The 17,734-nt window shown below is 40.8% G+C and overlaps 1 protein-coding gene across 16 annotated transcripts in view; it reads right to left on the bottom strand.

Moving 5' to 3' along the window:
• Window positions 1-426: 426 nt before the first annotated feature.
• The window catches only part of add1 (adducin 1 (alpha)), a 30,805-nt gene continuing 13,497 nt past the window's right edge, over window positions 427-17,734 (bottom strand). For 2 of the 16 annotated variants that reach the window (XM_061061883.1, XM_061061879.1), the window contains exons 5-17: window positions 17,553-17,633; window positions 17,242-17,391; window positions 17,003-17,146; window positions 16,739-16,837; window positions 16,271-16,444; window positions 15,694-16,044; window positions 12,738-12,833; window positions 12,526-12,618; window positions 10,904-10,990; window positions 9,211-9,367; window positions 8,333-8,692; window positions 7,022-7,111; window positions 427-2,714 (exon numbers count right to left, since the gene is read on the bottom strand). In XM_061061883.1, the coding sequence (XP_060917866.1) occupies window positions 2,380-2,714; window positions 7,022-7,111; window positions 8,333-8,692; window positions 9,211-9,367; window positions 10,904-10,990; window positions 12,526-12,618; window positions 12,738-12,833; window positions 15,694-16,044; window positions 16,271-16,444; window positions 16,739-16,837; window positions 17,003-17,146; window positions 17,242-17,391; window positions 17,553-17,633 (2,217 nt within the window). In that variant the 3' untranslated portion in view covers window positions 427-2,379. Of the gene's footprint in view, window positions 2,715-3,187; window positions 3,242-5,221; window positions 5,238-5,791; window positions 5,830-7,021; window positions 7,112-8,332; window positions 8,693-9,210; window positions 9,368-10,903; window positions 10,991-12,525; window positions 12,619-12,737; window positions 12,834-15,693; window positions 16,045-16,270; window positions 16,445-16,738; window positions 16,838-17,002; window positions 17,147-17,241; window positions 17,392-17,552; window positions 17,634-17,734 lie in introns of all 16 variants that reach the window. The other 14 variants (XM_061061885.1, XM_061061888.1, XM_061061887.1 and 11 more) reach the window with 14 other exon arrangements.

Genomic DNA, 17,734 nt, shown 5'->3' with positions numbered 1-17,734 from the left:
TTGTAGACCTCGCTTCATAAGCATGGTTCAAACTCAAGTGGGAGGAAGTCAAACCGCTCGAGCTTCACTTGGAAAGGCGCCCTGCAGTCAGTGTTGAGGCTCTCTGGAGGCGTGGACTACAACCTGCCTTTTGCTGGATACACCTGATTGAATTACATTATGCATTTTCAATATCACAAAGACTCCTGCCTAAAATCAAAAAAGCAGGACTTTCCCCCTGTAGTCATGAAGAAAGAAAAAGAGAAGACACCTGTCCTGTAATCTGAGAAATACGAGTAATCAGCCACATCAGTTAACAGTGCAAACACACATCTTTAAAGGATGAACATGTAATGTTTTGATAAATAACATGAGCACTTAGCATGCAGTATCGTTGTCCCGTTTCCCCCCCACTATTAGCCATAAATGACTACAAGCACACAGCGCTGACTTTCATGGTAGTGTTTGTTTATTTATGGTTGTAAAAGAGGCAGAGCCATGAGAAAAGAGAGGTGGAAGAATTAAGCCTGTAGATGGTACAATGCTGAGACATATTTCAACTGGAAGTAGGTCAGACAGAGGATACAAATCAGCATAGATGTGAGATTGTAAAAGAATCTATGGTCGACTCGAATGAAAAACCATGACTGTGACGACTGTGATGTTGTTGTCTGCACTCTAAAGCTGAAACAAACAGAGGTCAAATCAATGGGGTGGTTACAGTCATTAAAAGGGAGAGTACACACTCTAAGCACTCTACACATGCAGTCCTTCATGAGTCAGACATCCTGTGCTTTGCATGTAGCAGATTGGAAAAAAAGGCCAAATTAGGAGTTTTCTGTAATAGTCATCTTTTGGTTCACCACAAATTGGATTGAAATCATTCTTCAATCGAACAAGATGAATAAACACAAGCTGAGAAGCAATGCATGGACGTGGTCTTTGTATTAACGACCTGCAGCCTTAAGCATAGCTTATATCACACCATCGATTACACATCAGTGCCATAACAAAACAAAATGTTTCTCCAGTGTACATCGTGTCTTTACTGCAACTGGAAACACACAGGTGAGAGTGTCCATTTGGTCAGACTGGGGGTTCAAACGGGAAAGTCTAAGTGGAGAGAAGGATGATTGATCATGCAGCTCCATAATCGTGATGTGTTCTGTGTCTTGATGCACGGTGACAGACTGTAAAAACAATGTGTGGGTATGAGTTCATAGACAGTGGTTTGAAAGATAGGATTCACAGTGCTCTCTCACAGCAGGCGATCAAACCTCAATCTACCCTGTGAGGAAAAAGCTCAGGTTAAAAAAAAAAAATAATAATACAGAAAACAATTACAATAAAGAAAAAAATTAAATGCGTAAACTCACAATTTGTAGCATATTTAACTGTTTCTGACGTTCACAGAGACAGAGGGGATCAGGGAGCTAATGCCAAACAAAGTCAGGCTCAGATAATAATTAATAAAAATGAAAACAACACAGACTAAGAATTTCTCTTTACACATTCCTTCATAATAAAAGACTTAAAAAAGCCAGGAGTAGAGATGTTGCCATCCCTCGGAAATAATCAACAAGGACAACGAATGAACACCGTCAGGATGACTCACTTTGTTGTGAAACACTCAACATCTGTGGGTTCAAACGCAGGTTCAATCCACACGGTTAAATTGGATTTGGAAAATATCACAAGCTGTAAAGCACTTAACAACATACCTGTCAGGTTAGGGTGTGTCAAATGTTTGTTGGTGGAATATTTTAGTAAAAAAGGAAAAAAACCTTCAACCAGATTTGATTACGCTAATATGATTTAATCAGAATATTTGGTTTAGTATGACTACATTCTCATACTGTAGTTCTCCTATGTGATTAAATGATTGTAATTAGTAGTTTTCACTGTCAGAAGGTAAATGACAAGCTTCTGTTTCTGCATTGTTTTTTTTTTTTTTTAAAAGACACTTTGACATATTTTTGATACAATCCCAATACATTCTAGTGGTTACAACAGTTTAGTAATACTCTTATTTAAAAAAAAATGAGGGCAATAAAACCCTTAAAACCTCACACCGAGAGTGTGGGCCTGTAGTATTAGACATGCATCAAAGGCCAGATGGAGTGGACAAGACCGAATGCATCACCCTCTCACAACTAAAAGCCTCTAATAATTAAAAACCTCTATGCAATCAGTCATTTTTACACTGTATACAAAATTGGCACACACTAACGAGGAAAATTAGGTTAATAAGCCAGCGACAAATTATATCAAAACAACAAAAAAGCATAACTGTGTAGCTGTGGTTTGCTCGAAGGGTGCAATGAAAGCAGACAAAAAGTGAAAATGAAGAGAGGCAGAGGCCAGCCATGAGGACCGATCAAACATTCTCCTATCTAGGGCTCAGTCTTTTTTTTTGTTTTTCTTGAGGAAGGAGGGAGTGCGGAACTTCTTTTTCTTTTTGGAGGGCGATTTGCTTGGAGACTCTTCACCCTCCTGTTCGCCAGCGTCAGCAGCATCCTCCCCCTCAGCAGCTGCAGCAGCTGTGTCTGCGTCAGCATCTGCGCCTGCATCTGCCTCCGCCTCCGCCTCTGCAGCGGCAGGTGCAGGTGCAGGGGCGGAGTCTTCGGCAGGAAGTGCCGGAGCATCGGAGGGGTCGTCGGGTGTTAAATCTGGAAGGGTCTGTCTCAGGGTGGCTGCGTCGCTCTCGTCCTTAAAGGTTTGCTCAGGTAAAGACTCTGTAGGGAGAAGAAAGGGGAGAGTTATTGATCACTGGAGGACAAATTGACGGTTCTGCAGTCGAGCTTGCACACTACTGGAGCAACTAGAAATCAACCACCGGATAAGCTTTCAAAGCCACACAGTTTTCTTCTTTTAAAAAAAACATTCACTTGTCACCTCATGAGTTTAAACAACTATGATTAAGTCTTTACTCTAAGAGCCTTAATGCAGAAATGTTTATTACCTCAACAGCAGATACTTCTTCTGAAACCCGAAAGAGCGTTTCACAAACACACAAAGAAAATAGCACACCTGACACTAAACCAAAAACATGATGCACTGTTATCTTCTAACCACACAAAACAGAACAGCATCTGCCAAGAACCTACAATCCTAACTACCAAGGCTAATAAGCAACTGACTGCGCTCTTGTAACATTTTGGACTTCTCATTCTGGGCAGGTCCACGCTGAGACAGCATTTTGGTTTACCTTCATTTAAATAGGGAAATCTTAATGAGGGCAGTTCCCTTGCTCATTTGCACCCTGTGTAAAACAAACAAAAATAAAAGTCTACAACAGAACACATACTGCAATGTTTCCACAGACTTTAATCACATAACCACACAAGTGAGGTTATAGAATAAAAAGGCAGCAGACGATCCAGTGAGTTAATTAAACTGGCGCAGATTTCGAAGCAGGTTAAACTCAGCCTTGAATTAACAACCAGAGGAATAATTTACTTACAGGCGAGCACAGTGTTGTATCTGATACAAATTTAAACCACTTGCTGGGAGTACAAAAACTACAAATACAGGTTTCCTCTTTCCTTAATAATGAGTACTAAAAGAGTCTCTTTGGTCTTTTGCTTTTTATTTTTCGAGGAATAAAATGAATGTATACATAGCTAGCTAGCTATATCAGAGCAAAAGATCCATTATGTAGGAGCTTGGTCCAGTTCTTGATGGTACAATCAAAGTTATGCTTACATTAGTGTCTATGGCAGGCTCTTTACTGTATTTACGGGGCGTTTAAGTCACACTGCAATTGACCCAGGTGTTTACCAAATAGCATTAGCTAAAGGTTGTAAAAACACGTCTGTTAGCTAACAATCTCAAAGCATATTTTACAATTTAATATTTTAATACAAGTCCATTTAAATATTAAAAGTTCATCTGAAGGCAGATTTTCAACCACTTCAATAAGTTTACTCTAATCGAGCAAAATATGCTGAAAACTAAAAGGTTCAGTTAATAAACAGGAGTCAACTATTTTTGCTAAACAATATATAAATACAATACTTTTTTTTGTCTGGAAGCATGCACTGGATTTTTGAGGCTAACTCAAAAACCTAGCTAGCTCTCTGCAGCTGTTGAACACCGTGAAGAGTGAGTCAGCAGTATTTATGCTGTTGGCTCAAAATGAGACGCTGCCTTATATTATATTTGTCTAAAAAAGGTGTTATTCTTTTAGATTTTTTTCACCAAGTAATTTACATGGCTAACAATAGTAGCTAGCTAAACCTCAAAGTGAGGTGGATAAGGCCACTTTATAAGGCTAACTTAAATATCTTACTAGCTCTCTGTAGCTGTTGAAAACCTCTATGTGTCAGTCGGGAAAAGAAAATGCCTGCTGGCTAAAAAGATAGATTGCTCTTGCTCTAGCAGATATCCTGAATTTGAATGCTTTGCCTGTTATTCCTTTAAAACTTAAAAGTCAGATAGAGAAGGATTTTTAACCGTTTTACACGGCTTACAAGAACAGCTAGCTAGCTATAGCTCAAAAATGTGAGCATCTGTTACAATCTGAGTAGGCAGAAATCAAAGGTTGCTGTCTGAAAATGCTATTTCTCTGCTTGAACGCACGTACTTTAGTCTTTCTCAACTAAATTGATTATTATAACTTGTACCAGTCAAACTGAAACTGAAATGGAAAACTGCATTCATGCAGGGATGAATGGAAAAGGCTTAGTAGTGTAGCGTAGCTTAACATGGCAATGTAACTAGTACGATGTCCTTTAGTATCTTTCAGACTGTGGAAACTGGTAACATTTTTCTCTTTTTTTTTTTTTAATTTAATGAAGGATTGTCAATTTTGTTCATGTTTACTGAATTGTTTATGTCGTGGTTCAAAAATACTCCCAGCAAAAAGAGTTAGCAGACCTCTGTGGATCAGTGGCTGAAACTACTTCAAGCTCAGTTAAAGCTCACACAATGCAGTCAGGTGCAAAACAACTACTGGTCTATGCATTTCTAATGTGGCTTGCATGCTACAGACTAGCATGAAGAAACTCCTTTATAAAAGACCAGAGAAAACACTGCACACCACTCTTCATTTTACTCTCTCATGTCTGTCAGAACAGAGATGAGGCCAAACTTACAGACAGATAAAATGGAGACAAAAAAAACACACAGAAAAAGCAGTGGAACTCAACCATCTTTAAAGCTAAAACTAACAGCGAGTCAGCATAAAGCCATCAGCAGCAAGTTCGGTTTGAAAGCCACACTCAGAGAAGCACTCATGTACCTGGTCATGGACTCGTCTGTAAAACAAACAACATTTGCATTACCTGATTTTTTTTTCCCATGAAACAAAAATTCAGTGTCATGTACATTGAGAGAATGTGAATAAGTGCGAGAGAGGTTGGGTTACTTGAAAGTGAGTCAATAAAGGGAAGAAAAAGGTTACCTAATTTAAAAAGGTTTGAGAGTTGAGGTTTATTTCAGGAACTTCCTTCACTTTGTTAAATCCAGGACACTCTCATTTCATGAGAAATAAGACTTTGAGGAACATGTCTTATTGACGTGTCTTGTCATTTCTTTCCTTAGTCATATAGACTTCAGTGAGTCAATGCAAATCACAAGAGAAGGTGGAGCTCTGAAATAACCCCCATCAACCCCAAGAAAGAGATTTAAAGAACTTCAGAGTACAGACTTGGAACCGACTGAACAGTCTCAGATCCCAGAAAGAAATGGGTTAGTTCAGGACACAGAAGAGCTCTACGAGTGAAGCCATGCACATAAAAAAAAAGGGTAAATGATCAAAAAACACGGGCATGGAGGGTGGCGGGTAATTAGGAGTTGGAACAGTACGTACTTACTATGGCAACAGGTACTCTTTTGTATTTCCATCTCCTGATTGTAATCGCAGGCACAAAGAAGAAAAAGCACAGGTAGAAACAAATGTCTATGCAGATCAAACCACAAGCACTGTGTTAAATTATAAAAAAAAAAAGGAAACAAAAATGTGAAATAGAGAGAAACCAAAAAAACACCGGAGAAGAAATTTAAAAAGAATGGTTGGGAACCATTCTTAGTAGACCCCAAAAAGATGGAGAATGGAAGTGAAGGGGCAGAGGAGATACTGTACATAGAGACATTTGTTATAAAACAACATTTCAGGTATTAGATTACACCTGCTATTAAAACTACGTATCCCTTTACTCCCACACAAGGTTTATAAATTCACTGTTTGCTGACTGTGGCCCACATTAAAAAACTTTAAGTGTGTGATTGAAATTACGATTAAATTAACATAATAACTAGATCCTTGTATCATCATGGATGATACGGTTAAGAAAGGTGTAATCCAATAGTAATAAAGACCAAGAGGGAAAAAAGTAAACATTAAAAGAAAAGCGTCAAACTGGAGCGCCTGCATTTAAAACCTAAAATACCAAAACAACTTAGTTTTGTTTAAATCATTTTGGTATTCACTATGACTGTCTTTCTGAACTATTTCCTGACACCACATCTAAAAGCTCCTGTGAGGTGTTTTCTGCCTGTTGTGAATAAAATGAATAATGATGCCTCGCAAACTAGACCATTAGAATAAAGATGAACTATCTGTAGATGGTCATTTTTAGAGCCTGAAATTGCTGAGGCCGGGTAGATGTCAAACTAAGTCTTCAACAGCTCGCTGAAGACACGGGCTGTTTACGATTTCCACTGCAAAGTTTAAACATGATGTACATATAAAATAAGTACTGCTTTGTCCACAGGGGGCGCCAAAATCAACACATACCAAACGTTCCTCACAGGAGCTTTAAAATTAAATCTTAATCTGCACCTATGATTTGGAATCTATCATTGATCAAACTGAACCTCTTGGCCTGTTATTACACAAAACAAAGCACAACACCTGTAGTAGTATTATTAAAGACCACAACACAAACAAACTTCAAGACAAACAGGCAGATGGATGAGCTCAAGTCTCTGCATTCTTCCTGTAGATCCTAAAAACAGCCAAAAAGCCAGTCGGAGGACTGGAGGAACCCATGCTGAACCAGGCTAGCCAGGTGTGTCGAGTACTTCAGGTCAAACCTACCTTCTTCTGCTCTGACCGGGGTGCTGGGCGGCGTGGTGGTGGGTTTCTGGCCTCGGGGCTCCTCGTCAGGCTCAACTAGCTGCTCAGGGTCTGAACCAAAAGAAACAGCAGAAACTAAATAGTGAGAATCTTTTTACCACATATGAGACGGGATATAATGAACAAGAATTATTTTCAATGAATGAGCATTTATTTTTTAGGCTAAGATTTTGATTGTAAGCAAAATTCTGAATCTTAAGATAACACCAAAGGGAGAAAAACAAAGGGAGCCAATCCAGGGAGGAAGAATTAATCAGGAGAGAACCGCAGAAGCTTTAAAAGAAACCCTGATAAAAATCAACCTTAAAGCTCCTGTGGGGAGTTTTTAACCCTGTTATGAAACAGACTGACATTTATGTTAATAATTGTATATGCCCTAAAGGAAGCAAACGAGAAGAACGGTGACAAAATTGATACTTTCTCTGTCGTTATTTTTACAGCCTATGACCACTGCTGCAATGTTGCATAAGCAGTCTTTTTATACAATATGCACAGCAAATATTAAAATGTATTTTTTATGATTTACTGATTATGAATCAGCAGGATGACATTCTTCAACATAAAAAAATGACTTGCACAAGTACAGGACAAGAACAGCTAAGAGATAAAAGGTACCGTTCTGTACACAGGGGGCGCATGAATCAACACAAACTGAAAAGTTCCTCACAGGAGCTTTAAAATTTCCCCGAGAGGAAAACAAAACTAAATCTTATCATGAGATGATTGGAAATCCAGGATAGATTAGCAGGAAAAGAAGAAGGAGAACATCCTTATTTATGTCCACACACGGGAAGCTCTGATTGGATGACTGAGTTCAGAAACAGTTTCCCTGAGGGTTAGCACAGCACTGCACTGCAAAAGCACTTCTAGACCTGAGGGGAGAGCACCTCAAAGAGTGGAGGCGCTGTTTCAAATCTCAAAAGAGTGTATCCTTTAACTGCTCAAATCCTCTGTACTCAGTCCCTCGTCCAATCAAACCTGGAGAAAGAGTAATGATCTGCTTAAACTCGGATGCCTTTTGCGCAAGGCATCAGAGAGAGAGAGAGAGAGAGAGGGGGGATGACGAGGGGAAATCAAGCAAGACTCTGAAGACTGAACTGTGGGAAGGGATTTAAAACAATGGCAGCAGACTCCAAAACCCGCAAGGAAAAGGAGAGGACACAGCAGGCAAGGATTCCCACACTCCCAGTGCAGACGGGTCAAGCCTGAGCAGGAGGGTGAGGGAAGCGGAAGGCCAGATTTTAAGGATGACTCCGCTTCATCTGGTTGTACCTGGAGCCCGGTCTGCGTCTACCACTGGCTCCTTGCTCAGGGCTCGCAGCACGGCGCAGTGGAACTCCTTTTGTGGGGAATCTGGAGCTGACAGAGTCTCTTCCGCGGACGTTAAAACTTCATCTACGACTAACTCTGCGGTACTTTCGATGCTCTGAGCCGGTTCTGCCTCGCTGGAGGGGCTGGGGGCAGAGGAGCCCGGCTCAGGGGCGGCTGCAGGCGGGGCTTGCTCTAAGCTGGGTGAGTCGGATGCAGACTGTAGAGGTTGGGAGTCAGAGGCTTGACCCCTCGGTTGCTTTTCAGGCTCAGGACAGGGAACATTGGAGGCTGATCCCTCCTTACTATCATCACGTCCCTGCACTGTGAATTCATTTGTGTGGAGAGATAACATCACAGTTTGGCCTACAGAAATTCATTCGTTTTTTTGCAGGAATCTGCACGCCTTATTTCCCTACTTACAAGCATTATCTAAATGATTCTTATATACTTAGAATAGCTGCAAATCACTTGAGAATATGAAGAATAAGATCAACACTAAGTGAACATCAACAGTTAACAGCTCAAAGAACAAATCTTCTTTGCACTGCAGACTCATATCAGTGAGATTATTGTGTAATTTTCATTTCTTGAAGGAGGTCAAGCTAGAGTGATTAAAGAAGGAGGAGGCTAAATCACACAGTATCATTCCCTGTTCTCTATGCAGAGTAATGTACCCTGGGGAAGGTGTTAAAACACAAGTGATTGAACACTTCTCTGCTGTGAAATCAATGCTGCCTACACTAGTTATCGTGTACATCTATAATTCTCACATCAGCTTAGACTATAACGAACAGTTGTGGCTATTTTGATAGATTAGTTTCTTCTTCTTCTCTGTTTACCTTCAGGCCCTTTCTGTTTCTGCTCCACCTCCTTGCGATACTCCTCCAGCTCCTGGTCGGTGAGTTTGGTGAAGGGGTTCGGACCCTGCTTGCTGACGATGACCTTGGGCTGGTACTCCTTCTCAATGATGGCCTTGGAGGCGGTCACTAGCTCCCCCTACAGGACACACACAGAAGGTAGACAAAAAGCATTGAGACATGCAGGCTCACACAGACAACAAGTTACTGCAGTTGACACATGAAAGGAATTATCTTAGAGAGAAACAGCTGCTGTGTTTAAAACTTGCACAAAGGCAACATTTTGACAAACATGAACAGGATTCTCAGATTAGATTATGCAGAATATGAGCGCCAACATGTGCTTTAAAGATAGAGCTATCAATCTATGACAAACAGAAACATATCTTATTGTATTTGACATTCATATTAAATAACACTTCTACATGATAACCAAGCACTGACAGATTCGAGAAGTATTTAGTGCAGCATCAGCGACAACAAACGCAGAACTACTACAGCCATGTGTCTGACCTGAGGAGGCGTTATCAGCCTGCCGCTGTCCACCTGACTGACTCCAACTGCTGCATCCATCAGTATCAGTCTTACCACGATTATCACTGTTACTGTGAATCTCAGAGCTGCTATAATTAACATCATCAGTCCTCCCCATCGTGTCATCAGTAGAGATGTTTACATTAATAATGAGACTCATACTGTGGGTCGATTATCATAATTTTGCTGTTCCTGCTTATACCACAAATGCTTTTACCATTATAAGTGGCAGCTTGTAGCTATGAATCTGTTTTGCTTGTTGTTGTTTCTCTTTCAGTCTCATTCCATCTCTTTCTGAAAGCCCAACAAAGTCGGAGCAACATGAGTCTGCGCAAGATTTCTGCTTTTTTTTTTTCTTAAAAGGAACGTTTTCCTTGACACTGTAACCTCGCTGAATGTTTTCCTATCAGTGGAATAATGTTGGGTCTTTGTAAATATTATAACAAACTGTGCGGTCTAGACCTGCCCTTTTTGTAAGGTCTCTTGAGATAGCATTAGTTGTGAATTGAAGCCACACAAATTAAGATTGATTAATACAAATTGATTGACTTTAAAACCACAAAAAAGAGCCAAAGCTAAAATATTTCAGTGTTACTCAGAAACTGCCATATCGACTGACTTTTGATAAAATAAGTATATATAAATTAATAAAATCTAATCTTTTACTGACTGAGATAAAATGTATTTGAATGAGCTGTCGTGAAATGTGGATTAATTTGCCAAAACACTTGTAATGTGTTTTCTAGGACATTTTTTTTTCTTTTCTTTCTTTCAAACGTGTTTCATGCATGTAAAGAAAACCACCATCAGCGGATCTAAAACCTCCCCTCTCCACTGCTCACATCAACAAATATGCTGAATTGTGTTTTGAAACAGAAAGTCTGCTTGCTCTCCTACAAAAGAGTCATGACAGCAATCATCCATCACAAGGATCAAAAACCTTAAATAAAACTGTTTAAAGACTGTAGATCAAGAAACACTAGTGTAGGTCACACGACCATACAAAAAGAAAAAAGGGTCAACGGCTTTATTCTACCTTTAAATTCTACTGTATTCATACAGGCCTATCTGCAGACTGAGCGCAGTGACTTGAGAATGTGAACTACAGGTGAATAGCATTCATGACTGAAGTAGCAAGTACCTTTCTAATTGATCTAGCAGGACTATAGGACCCCTCGGACACATCGAGGCCGTCAATAGTGTCTGTACAGTCAGACAGAGGGGCGTCCTGCAATAGTAAACCCAGTGAGGGGGGGGGGGGGCCACAAGCCATCTCTTGAAACACGAGCACATTTTGAATCAGCGGTCTGTCGGGCAGGCATGACTGAATGTGTGCAGACATTCAGGAGCACAGCAGCTTTCACGTGCACAAAGGTGGAAAGAGTACTACAAATGCTTTTATCGAAATATTGTGGAGCAGATGTGAGGCTGTCAGAAAGTGAGAGTTTTTACTATTTCTTATTCTATTTAATTGTGCACTGTGTTTCTTTTGTTGGCCATCCTTGCTCTTTGCTGCTGTAACACTTTAAATTTCCTCGTTGTGGGATGAATAAAGGAGTATCTTATCTTACACTAAAAGCTACTCTAAGGAAATGATATTCATCATGGTCACTGTGAATAGGTGCCATTTTAACAAGATCTTAAAAGAGAAATGTGAAGGAGAGAATTCAAGACACTGAAAAGCAGAAAAGAGGAATTATTCATTTTAGTTACAAAACAGTTTAACTTCTATAATGCCTGTTAACGAATAAACGCTAAATCGTTTTTTTTTCCCATTAAAGAGATTGTGTAAAAGAAGGGTAAACTGGCCTGTAGTTAGTTCATTAATAACTTTCCACCTCTGCACACACACACACACACACATACCTTACAGACGTGGAAACGCATGCAAAGCGAGGTGGTTCTAGAAAGAGATTTGAGGCCGTGACAAGCAGAGCAGAGACAGAAGCAGAGAGCGTGCATGGTAGAGAACAACTATCCACACAGGGGGTTTCATGCAACAGCTTTGGCTTGACAAAAACAGAAGCATATGATGGACTGCCTCGGTCTTACAGCTGACGTGCGGGGTGAAGTTTGACCTCAAAGTTGCTCGACACTCTTTCAAATAAAAAGCGAATCCCTTTTTATTTTTTGTCGTACTCCTTAAGGTGTTTGGTTTCATTTCCAGGAAGCTTTGAGGAGGTGTTTTTTTTTTCTTCTCAGATGGGGATAAAGAGTGCATGCACAGAAATAAAACTCAATATATCTGTCAAATGACCATCTTCGATCCTCAAAGGAATGAGTAAAAAAAAATAAAATGGATGACTATGGACACAACCTGAGTTGGCAGGTTTGGAGAGCAGAGTGAGGTTACCTCTACCAACACATTACTCACCTGGCAGAGTGAATATCTCTGTGGTCAAAGAATAATGTGACAGTTACACAGTCACCCCAAAACAACATGGAGGACATGTCTGTCTATAGCAGTGAAGTTATTCCTTTAGAAACTGAAGTCAGATCAGATTTTAAAGAGTGCATTTTGATCGCATCCAAATTCTGCCATAAAAAGTTGAATGTCCAGAACAACTTCACAAACAATATTCAGTTTGCAGCATTTCCAGACCTGGACTGAATATGAAGGTATTTTTTCAAGCATTTAACTGTGTTATTCAATGATAAAAAAAAAAAGTCTCTTTTGTTTGGATTCATCTCCAGGTCAGGATAGCTGTAGCAGCGAGAGGTTGTTTTTTTTTTTTGGTTTTGCAGAAGACTTCACCGACTGACCTGGTTAAAGGAGCGTTCCATTCCAGTTCCAGCACACAGGACCTGAGACTGGGGTCCCGCTGTCTTTATGTCCTGCAGGTTCTGCTCCCGGATCTAGAAAGCACAACAATGTACTCATGAACAACTGATAAACATCTCTAGTTCCTTATGAGCCTTGAGATGTTCTCTGTTCACTCAAACAAAAAGGCAGCAGGGGGAGAAATATTTGATACCTTATTCCTCATTTCCAGCACATCTTTTGGATTGGTGTTCATCGGGATGAACTGATTGGCTACGGCAGCCTGGCGGAGTCCTTCTTCCTTTGTAAACTGTAAACACCACAAGAAGTGTTAAAAAAAACAAAACAAAAAAATCTCAACTCAGATTCATGAAATCAAAACCCAGGAACAGAAATAGATTCAGACAAAATACTATGCAGGCTTCACAATACAAGAGTCATGCTGAACTGAAATGGACAAAGTTGGATGGCTGTAAAAAGGTTTGAATGTAAAAAAAGTGAACCAATGATGATGAGGCACATTCAATAAAGGGTTCATTTGGATAATAATAACATTTTTCACACAAAAAACCCTTGATTTAAGATTTCCTCTTTGCAGTCTATAGAGTGTTTTCTTTTAGCAGAGGATTCTAACCATCTAATCTAAACAGATCTGTAGTGCTGAAATGTTTTTAGAAATAAATCATTTCTCAGACGGTATTAAAAACTACGGCAACACTCTCATAAGACTCAAGTAAAAAAGCCTCTTCAACCAGTTTAGGTGTTATCGATTACACATCTCATTCCTCACAAATCAGTGTGGTGTTGATTTCTTATGATCAGTCTTAGAAAACGTCCCGTCTTCCCAGGTGACTTTGCAGCTAATGTGAAAGTTAAGTGACAAAAACAGGCGTTTCAAAGTTGTGCCTCTACATGCTGCCTTAAAAAAAAAATCGTATTTCTTTTTTTTTTTTTTTTTTGCAGAACTAACCTTTAGATACATAATGTGATGCTTTATGATTTTACGAATCTGCTAAAAAGTTAGGCTTGGTCGACACTGTGAAACTGTGAGTGACTGAGCCTGAAATCCTGCCCACCCTATGATCAGTGATGCTGAAAAGCAGCTGTGCACATGTGCCAGCTTTTCACACAAGCTTTTAAAAAAAAAAAAAAAAAAACTCCTGGAAATATCTCCAAACTTTTAGGTGGAGCTGAATGTGTGAACACAAACACATCATTTCAGGACATTTTCAAGAGTTTCATGCATGTGTGAAACGGATTAAAAGACGACTTTGTGCCTGACACCAGTTAAAGCATACAGTAGGATATAGCGACTTAAGCCTAACAATGTATTGCGACCACCTAAATCCCTTTGTCATCATCATTGATCGTCTATTCAAAACAAAAAAAGAAGCAGCACACTGAAGACAAACTGAAAGCATCACAGAATGACAAAAAGGTTAAAAGGGGAGGTAAGGGAGGCAGAGGTGAGGGGTGGGTGGTGGCAGGAGACGAGGGAGGGTGAGGTGAGAGGGATGGCCGGGTGGGGTGACTGAGATGATGGGTTTGGCTTACGAAGCGAGAGTGGCAGTGAGGGGTGAGCTGGCATCACCAAAGTCATTTCCCAGGCTAATACACGACAACAAGGACGACAGAGATAAGAGAGAAAAACACCCGAGGCCACGCCACGCAACAAAAAACTAATCAAGGAGGCATCTTTCCTGCAGGGACAAAAACCTTTTAGTTTTCCCCACTTACTGTCACAGTGGTTTTGTAAACCTGGTAATGCTCAGCATGATTGAAGGAAAATAAAGCCAGCACCCATTTCTGAATGAGCAGCGGGTGAAGGTACAAATCAAATCTTCAGCTTTCATGCAGGATATTTTTGTTTTAACCTTTTCAAACTAGGCATGTCATTTGCAGTGGAAAGCAGAAGCTCATGACTCCGTTCCTGAGTTTTTATTCTGAAGCTCGGTTGGCTAGCTTTCCAAACGCATGAGGAAGGGTTTTCAGGATGGAAGTAGCCGGGTCGGGGGGGGGGGTTGGTTTGAGTATGAGATGAACATGTAAACACGATATACTCACTGAGAAAGAGTCTCACAACACAACATTTCCTACTTTCCCAACAGGAGATAATTAATTCAAAAGTCAGGTCAAATTCCACATTTTGTTGTTTTTTTTTCTGTTTTTTTTTACTTTTTTTTTTCAAACAAATCCACTCATGCAGGCCTCAATTTTTTTTCTCAGCATTTTTTAGGGGGAAACTAAAACAGAAATTTGAGAGTACAAAAATAAAGGGAAACGGAAACATACAACTGGGAGAAGTTAAGATCTTTGAGAAGTTTTAAAAATGTAAAATACATACAGGCTGCACAACTCTTTTGTAAGTTTTCCTTGTTATATAATCGTTATCTCTTTATAAACAAATGTCTATGATGTATCTGGTATTATTCATATAATTAAAGATCTTCAGACCGAGACATGCCACCTCACTCTTTTTTTAGCAGGCAATGTAAATCTATCTTAATGCTACACTAGCAGCTTACAATGCAAGCTTACACTTAGAACTTTTAGGTTAATAAAGACTTAAATCTAGCAGTATTTGCTTTTCCTTCACCGGAGCTAACTTCCAAGATGCAAAGAGAAAGAGGGCGTGTATTACAGCGTGGTCAGCGATCGTGTGGTCACCATGTCTTCCCACATCCACCTGCCCACTTGAGGACTCATGCCACACCCCTGCTGCTCGCTCCTCTGGGAAAAACATCAACAGCAACAATGCATTTCACAACTACACATGCAAGTGGGGCATGCTGGGAGGCAGCTGGCCCGGCATCGTGAAGCATTAGGAGACCAGAAAGAGAACAAGAGCAAAGTGAATCAACAGAATAATCACAGCTTTGCTTTGACGTAATGAACAGAGCGGCGTTAAGTGCATCTTTAATGTGGGTTAATACGGCAGCTACAGTTACAGAGTGAGCCTGAAGAAGACTAAACGTTTTTGAAAAGTAGCAGAATACTCACTTCCTTTCTTAGCCTAGCAGTTAAATAAAGAAGGCTGAATTAAAGATGACACATTGTACTATACTTTTACTCCTCGCTGACCCCAGAGCCTCAGGATGCCGACCACCTACCCATATCACCAAGAAAGTAGCTGTACAATCTATACTATGAACAGTAAGGTAGGCACAGACCAAGCAGTTGGTTATACAGCTTGGCACGCAGACACCAGACGAGAGAGACTGCAGCAAGGGTTTGACGTGATCGTGTGTTATGTTCGTCCACACCTTAGGCTTCGACTTGGGGCTGCTGCCGTCGGGCCCGTCCTCGCAGGGCTCGTCGGGCCGGCCGCCGGCATTGACCCAGCGGGTCTTGTCGCGCTGGCCGCGCTGGAAGCTGTGTTTCAGCGGGGAGCGAGCGCCTGAGTCACTGTCCTCGCCGTACGAGTAACCACCGTGGGCGGAGGAAGCGTTCTCTGCGTCACTGTACTTTTTACCTTTGTCTCGCAATGCCGGGCAGCGGTAAGGGTAGCCCGTCCTGTAACCCTGGAAACAGGAAGACAGATATTAACAAAAGGGGGTAAGCAAAGGGTTAATGCAGAAACAAAATCTCTTTTTCAATGATTATGTTGTTAATGACGAAGTTTGACAGACTAAATTAAACATTTACATCAACTAGACATTAAATCTTTAATCCTATTCATTTTCATTACCCTCCTCACACGAGGAGGGGGGAGAAAGTTTAACACATGCCCCTTTTCTTTCTTCTTACCAGGTTGTCGAGCATTCTCATGAGAGCCTCAAACTCCTGCTCCCCGACTTGCCACTTTGGGTGCGTGGATGACCCATCGCCGGCTGGCTCTGGCACCCGTGGGCGAGCCTTGTATTTGGCCGGGTCCAGCATCACCAGATTGTCCGGCCCTCCAGCGCTGGCCAGTGTTCGCACCTGAAAGAAATTTAGGGGGGTAGGTAGAGACAGACAAAACCACGGATAGGATCCAGGTAACGGACGGAAAATAAAGAGTGGACATGAAGACACACGCACACAGATGCACACATAAACATGAAGAAGAATGAACACATATGAAAGATGTGGAGACACAAGGGGACAAAGACAATAGTTATGATATGTGCAGACAAACAACATGGGATATGGGATTCTACACAAAATGTGCTAAAGTAATAATTCAAGACTTTTTGTCTTTAAGTCACGATATATCAGGGAACATCTTTCACTCACCTGGATCTCACAGGCGGTTACAAGATTGTGGATGTAATAAAAAGCTTCCTCCACTGTTTCCCCGACTGACACCAAGCCATGGTTTCTGAGGATGAGCACCTGGGACGGGAAAAAAACACAGACTAAGACGAGAACAACAAAACTCCACAGCTGATTGTACGATAAAGAAATTAGCTGACTTGTTCAAAATGAAACTTATACAGTTCAAACATTATTATAGTTCTGAACATAATTTCTCTGGTTTATATTTAGTAATGTTTTTACCTTGCTGGTAGGCCCGAGGTTCTTCTGTATGAGAGTACTTTCTTCCTCATCCACCAGAATGCCGTGGTAGTCATGATAGGTCACTTCTCCCAGAGACAGAGCCTCAGGTGAGATCGGCAACAGGCCACATTTCATGGCCGACACCTGCAGCCAGACAGACAAACACAACACATGACATCATGACTAAACATGCTTGTGTTTGTCGTAGGTATTAACACTTTGTGGACACGGTCCCTCACCGCAGCCCCTGCAGGTGTGTGTATATGCACGATGCACTTCACATCGGGCCGTGCAGCGTAGATGGCAGAGTGGAGAGTGAAGCCGGCCTGGTTGACGCCGAGATTTGTGCTGCCCCGGTCCACGATCTCACCCTGAATGTTAATCTTCACCTGGAGAGCGGTGGAAGACGGGGAGGGGTTCATTTAAGTCGCTTTCAAATATTTTATTATGTGTATCTGAAGTTAAACGTTGAAAATGTTTTTTGTTCTCTGACAGAAAAGTAAAAAAGAAAACAAATGCAGTTTTAACACACATTAGGTCAGATTCTTACCAGACTAGAAGCAGTGACTTCACTGTACAGGAGCCCAAAGGGGACAATTAGGAAGCGCTCCTCATCTGAGTTCACCCTGACCTAAAATATAAAACAGAAACGTTACATTACATTACTCTATTACATGGCAAAGAATATATGAAAAATGTCTGATTTAAAATGGATATCTGTCAGGCTATGAA

Source organism: Labrus mixtus, chromosome 17 (assembly GCF_963584025.1).
Source record: "Labrus mixtus chromosome 17, fLabMix1.1, whole genome shotgun sequence".
In the NCBI taxonomy this organism is placed as follows: domain Eukaryota; kingdom Metazoa; phylum Chordata; class Actinopteri; order Labriformes; family Labridae; genus Labrus; species Labrus mixtus.
This window is presented reverse-complemented; position numbering and strand designations above follow the sequence as displayed.